Here is a 6,000-nt window from a genome sequence, read left to right on the forward strand (position 1 = left end):
ATGATAACCGATCATCAACCTTCAAATTTATGGCGCTTTAATGGGGTTAGCCCAGTGCCTTAAATGCAGGGTGTATTACGTATTGAGTTATCTGGGCTAAATAACAGTGATTTAGAAGGCGCGCCCAGGGCTTCCCATAGGGCAGAAGAGGCTCAGGTTGAGAGATCGGGAGAACTTGGGCAGAAAGCCACCCCAGCTCTGCGGTATATATCCCCTTCTGAGCAAAACCAAAAAGGAGTGGTTTCGAAATCCCGAAGTAGCAAGCCAACAGGGAGGGAAGAATCGTTGCAGGGTTCCGGTGAATTAACGGGGATGTCCAGCAACAGTCTTCTCCGCCAAAAAGAGATCTATAGGATTCCAAGGCCCTGATTTAGGCAAAACCGGGAGAGGAGCCGAGGCCAACTCGAACCTTAGAAAAATCGGAGAGGAACAGAAAAGCAACCAGCACTCCATCGCCTCCCCCTTCTCTTTCAACGTGCCCGGACTGACTCCACCGGCCCGTGATTTACGACGACTGCGGCGCTAGTCACAGCCCGGCGACTGCCGCCCCTCCCTCCCCAAGCCCCTCGGCCTTTACGCGGCCACGGCGGCGAGCGAGCGCCGGGCCAGCCTCCGCGCGGCGGGCGAGCTCCGGCGTCCCCGAGCGGCGGCGGGCGGGCGGCAGGTCTTCGGGCCGGCGAGGCTGCGCGCGTCCCGCCCCGCGGCCGGCCGCCGATGGAGCTGCTCCAAGAGGCCGCCGCGGCACCTTATATAATCCGCCTGCTCGCGGGGCGCGGGGCCGGGAAAGTGCGGAGTCGGGATTCTTTTGCTGCGCTTCCTCCTACGCGGAGCCTGTTTTCCACTTCTGAAAAGTGCCGGGCCTTGGGAAGTGTTTTTCTTTTCATTCCTTACTGAAGCGTTTACTGCCGCCGTGCTCGCAGTCATAAATTTTGTTACAAACCACAATGACAGGTGCATTGATATGCACCGTGAGAGCTCCAGCTGCTTAATAACCCCGTCCCCTGGCCGCTGTGAGCGCCTTTTATTTATTCGGTATCATATTAGGTATTGATCCTGGGCAGAATTAAGTGCAACGAGCAAGTATCAGGGTTCGGCTGTTTCGGAGGCGCGGCGGGTGCGGCGGGCCAGCGCGACCCGGGGGGGGGGGGGGGGGGGGGGGGTGGTCTCTCCCAGGCCACCCCGAGGCCGCCCTCCTTCCGACTGGGGACCGTTTGGCCCTGTATTCCAGGCCTGGTGTTGGGCCTCCGAGCGGAGTTGGGCCACTTCCCGGGATCATGAGAAAGGGACGAGCCAGGCCCCGTTTGACGCCCCTTACTCAGGAGAGGCCGAGGATGGCGTCGCCGGTTCTGGGGACGCTGCCCCCGCTGGCCGATTCTGGGCTAGGGCGTAGAGGGAAAGAGGAGTGAGAGGAAAGGGCAGCTGAGGACTTCGGAGACTGCCCCTCCCCCTATACGGGCTAGTCTTTACCCCCAGGCATTGAGCCCAAAAGAGCAGAGGTACCAAAGGGCGAGAAAAGAAAGCCTTAAAAAAAAGGGGGGGGAGGATCGAAAAGATGAGTCGTCACTGAACAGTTGACCATTGTCCAAGTGATTTATGACCCGTTCCTGCTTTTTAGGTTCAAGCAGAGTTCACAAGGAGTAGGGATTTCTGGAAAGAAGCATTTTTTTAAAACCAGTTTTGTAACAATATTCTCAGGTTCTGTTTTAGGAGAGGTGGCTTCTTTGGGGCACTATAGTTGGGGATGGGGGGAGGCTGCAAAGCCATTCCCATTGAGAAAGGGCTATTGCCCTTGCTTTTGGGGAATGGACATTGGGGTGGTGGATCATCATTGGGCCTTGAGATTCCCTCAGACAATGAAAACAGAGGCAGGAGAACAGACTCTGTGGTTACTCATGAAGCTGCCCAGTGTTTGCACTTTTGAGGTCCATACACAGAGCTTTTTCTAGGAATACTCCATAGGAACAAATATATATATGTAAAGTCAGCTGTTTCAAAGACCTGGTCAGTTCCTAAAGAAGCTATTTTAATGTGACTGGTCTATCTAACAAGATAAACTTGGTCAACCTGGGAGGCAAGAGGGGGATGTTTTGCTTCCACAGTTGTAAATGGAATTCCAGAAGCAGCAGTGAGTTCTAGCAGTCTGAGTGTCCAATGTGACCATTTTGACATTCAGAGGGCCCAAGTTTGAAGACTGGAAGCAGGGTCCCAGAAAAGTCCAGAAATTTAACCAAACCCAGAGTAGCTGGCCGTTTGGTCTGGCAGAAAACACATATAAATATTAGCCACAGGACGAGGATGTAGCTGTCCAGTTGAATTCAGTTACTTTAATATCAAAGAATGATATAGAAAATGAATAGAAAGAAAGATTAAGACCAGCTTTGCTAGGTAGATATCCTAACAGCATACATTTAAGAACAATAATAGAAACAATTCCTGAAACATCCTAGTATTCTATTATCCCATTGACAAGGGCCTGTCTCTCATAAAGATAAATGGCATATTCACTTATATTTTAAAACAAAATAGGCAACAATACTATCAAACAAAAGCTAATGTGAAGAATTTTTTAAATTGGGTTAGGATCTTTTGTGAAAGTGGAGGGGAAATGAGTAAATGGAGGAGTAGTTTTGGTGCTAGTGGTCAAACCCATTAGGCTGCATAAGTTATCTAGATAATATGGTGCATCATGATGACCATGATGGAAGCCAGAGAGTTTTGGGGAAGGAAATTCGTCTGAAAGAGGAGATGAAGAATTAAGACTAGGGGAGCTGACCTGTGAGTTTTCTTTAACAAGCAGACAAGAGTAGTTGAATGGTGTTAGTTATACTTTAACTCATTAGGAGCCTTGGGGGGGGGGGGGGGGGGGCGGGGGGGGTGAGAAGGGAAACCTCCATCAAGAGTCAGAGGACACAAAAGGGGTAGAATTTTTCTTAGCTTTTTTTTTTTTCTCTCTCTCTTCTAATTCTGGGTCTATTCATCATGCCATGAGAGGTTCTCTCATTGGTTGTGGGTTGAGTGGGAGGTGGGGCGGAATGGATGATCCAGAGCAGAGGTCAATAATAATATTTATACAATAGATTCAGGATAAAAATGACAAAGTTATAAAGCACTTTCCATTCACCCATGCTCCATGAATTTCAAACTCTACATCTTTTCACCCATTTCCACTGGTATCCATTTAAAAGTAGTGGAGGACAAAAGAGTCTAGAAAAATGTAGATGAAAAAGAAACATTTTCTAGCCTCAAAATAAGTCTGGGAGTCTTTAAGTCCTCTTCTTGGTTTTTATCTCCTAGAAGATTTCACAGTGTTGACCCATAGAGCTCACCTTGTCACCAGAAAGTGGACAATCTGGGTCTCCATGAAAGATGCTGTGATTTTGAAACCAGGTGGGGGAGATACTTGTTTTGAGAGCTCTGGCTGTTCTGCGTGTGTTATAGGGCTTTCTTTTACCCATTGAAACTTTGGGGTGACCCACTGGTTCAGTGATTGATCCACTCATTCATTCACTCATTCACCAAGCATTTATTGCACTTACTAGGTGCTTGGCATTGGGCTGGATATTAGGAATATATAGGTGAATAAGACATAGTCCCTGCCTTCGAGGAGCTCAGCATCTAGTGGGAGAATCAGCCATTAAAATGTATGAGACCATAAGTGCTTTTCTGCATAGTTTCAAAGGGTAAATTGACAATCCTGGAGAAAGAAAATTATACCTGGGGGGGGGGGGAGCCCCTGCCATTGGATGGAGTTGCGCTAAAGAGAAGGAATGGTCTTTTGGTATATTTATGAGAAATTCCTTCTGACTTCTCCAAGGGTTCAAATAAGTCGAACTTCACAAAATCCCAGATCCTCCCACTAAGAAGTGGATGGGAAGTGGTGTCTGGGCTAGTCTTTCTACATTGACCAGTCTTGCCAATGACAGTCCCTCTGGGGCCTCTCGCTTTTTTTTCCACAGGTCACCTGGAGCCTGGGGCTGCCCCAGCTCTCTCAGGATTTGGCAGACATTGGAGGTGGTGGTGAAGGAGACAGTGGTGGTCAATGTTATTTGAGCAGGGTCAGCAGGCCCCGGAGCTTCCTGAGTGCACGATGCAGAAGGCTGCTTACTATGAAAACCCAGGACTCTTTGGAGGCTATGGCTACAGTAAAGCCACTGACACTTATGGCTATAGTGCCCCCCATCAGCCTTATCCACCTCCTGCTGCTGCCAACTCCCTGGACACTGATTACCCGGGCTCTGCCTGCTCCATCCAGAGCTCTGCACCTCTGAGAGCCCCAGCCCACAAGGGGGCTGAACTCAATGGCAGCTGCATGCGGCCTGGTACTGGGAACAGCCAGGGTGGCGGTGGTGGAAGCCAGCCTCCTGGTCTGAACTCAGAGCAGCAGCCACCACAACCCCCTCCTCCACCACCCACCCTGCCCCCATCGTCACCCACCAATCCAGGAGGTGGAGTGCCTGCCAAGAAGGCCAAGGGTGGGCCCAATGCTTCTGGCTCCTCAGCCACCATCAGCAAGCAGATCTTCCCTTGGATGAAAGAGTCCCGACAGAACTCCAAGCAGAAGAACAGCTGTGCCACTGCAGGTAGCTCTCTGAAGGGGCTCACTCCTGGGCTGAGTCCCTCAGACTGACCCCAAGAAGCTAGCTCACCCAGAAATCAGGAGACTCAGGGCTGGAAGTGCAACTTTGGAAGCCATATGTCTAAACTCCTACTCATGCAGAAATGTCCTTTCTTCTTAGTGTCCTTGATTGGGGTCATACCCTTACAGTGACAGTGTGCTCACTTCCATTCCAGCCTGCTGGTGCCATTGCTGGACAAGTCTCATAGTTATTAACAGACAGCTCTTCCTTATACTGATCTAATATCTGCTTTCCTGGGCTGCTGGTCATAACTCAGGTCCTTCTTCCATTCAATAGCTCTTCAAAACTTGAAGACAGGTGTTACAATCCCCAAGCCCGGGTGGTTACATAGCCCATATCACATGAATTCTTCTCTCTTAAATTAATAAGAACTAAAATCTAGGGAGTGCTATGTTAAGAACCATGCTAAGTGCTTTAAGAGCATTATATAATTTAATTTTCCAAAGAATCCTTTCATGTAGGTATATGATAACATCCTGTATTTTAAAGATAAGGAAACTGTCAGAGATAAGTGACTTGCCCAAGATCACAAAACTACAAAAGGGCCTGCAAGGCATAACCATGGGACTCTACTTGGCCCACGCCAGCCCAATCTCGCCATCCCAGCCAATCCATGATGGGGAAGGGCATATCCTAGGGGAAGAGGATGTGCTCTGAAACAGGAGCAGCCTTGGGTTTCTCTCTCTGGAAAAGGAGACCCTAGAGTTGAGATCTTCCATAGGTCCACTCCTGGTGTATGGAAAATGAGCAAGACCAAGAGCTCTGAGGCCTGCTCTTCTCTCTGCTCAGCCTGCTTGGTTCCTGAAATTTTCTGGCCTTGTGTTCTCTGATGCGGTTTATCTTCAAGTAGATGAACTTGCTTCCAGGTCCAGGGCTAGTTTGAGGCCTGGGATGTAGCTAACATGTTATCAGCTTTCTCTCCCAGCCTGTAAGCTCCTTCTCCTCCTGCCCCTCCTTCCCAGCTGCAGGCCCAGGCCCTCCCTCCCAGGAGAAATCCATTTGTCTTCCCAGGGAGGGAGTGGACAAGCTGCTGAGAGGTGGCAGGGGTGGTAGAAACCAGTGTTGAGGCTGCTGCTCCTAGCACTGCAGTACTCAAAATGAGCCTGTGGCCTTGGATCCCCCGAAACTCCTGGGCTGTATTTTTATGGTTTATCAGCTCCCTGTGTTTGGGTGCAGAACCCTTGGGTGCAGATGGACCGGAGTGAGAGTGAGGTGCCAAGATCTCCACCCTCTTTCCATGTTTCATGGGATGCTTTGCCCAGGAGCCAGCCTCTCAGTAAGGCAGGCTGGGGCTGCCTTCCCCTCCCCGCCCCCAGCGTCCCCCCCCCCCCCCCCCCCCCCCCCCCCCCCCGCCGCGCGGCCC

At 50.4% G+C, this 6,000-nt stretch overlaps 1 protein-coding gene across 3 annotated transcripts in view; it reads left to right on the forward strand.

The window, feature by feature from the left end:
* Positions 1-6,000, forward strand: part of HOXD3 (homeobox D3) — an 18,464-nt gene that overhangs the window by 11,115 nt on the left and 1,349 nt on the right. For 2 of the 3 annotated variants that reach the window (XM_046658882.1, XM_046658883.1), the window contains one exon: positions 3,957-4,580. In XM_046658882.1, coding sequence (XP_046514838.1) covers positions 4,040-4,580 — 541 coding nt within the window. In that variant the 5' untranslated portion in view covers positions 3,957-4,039. Of the gene's footprint in view, positions 1-3,294; positions 3,388-3,956; positions 4,581-6,000 lie in introns of all 3 variants that reach the window. The other variant, XM_046658881.1, reaches the window with a different exon arrangement.

The sequence above is a fragment of the Equus quagga genome, chromosome 4 (genome assembly GCF_021613505.1).
Source record: "Equus quagga isolate Etosha38 chromosome 4, UCLA_HA_Equagga_1.0, whole genome shotgun sequence".
NCBI lineage: Eukaryota > Metazoa > Chordata > Mammalia > Perissodactyla > Equidae > Equus > Equus quagga.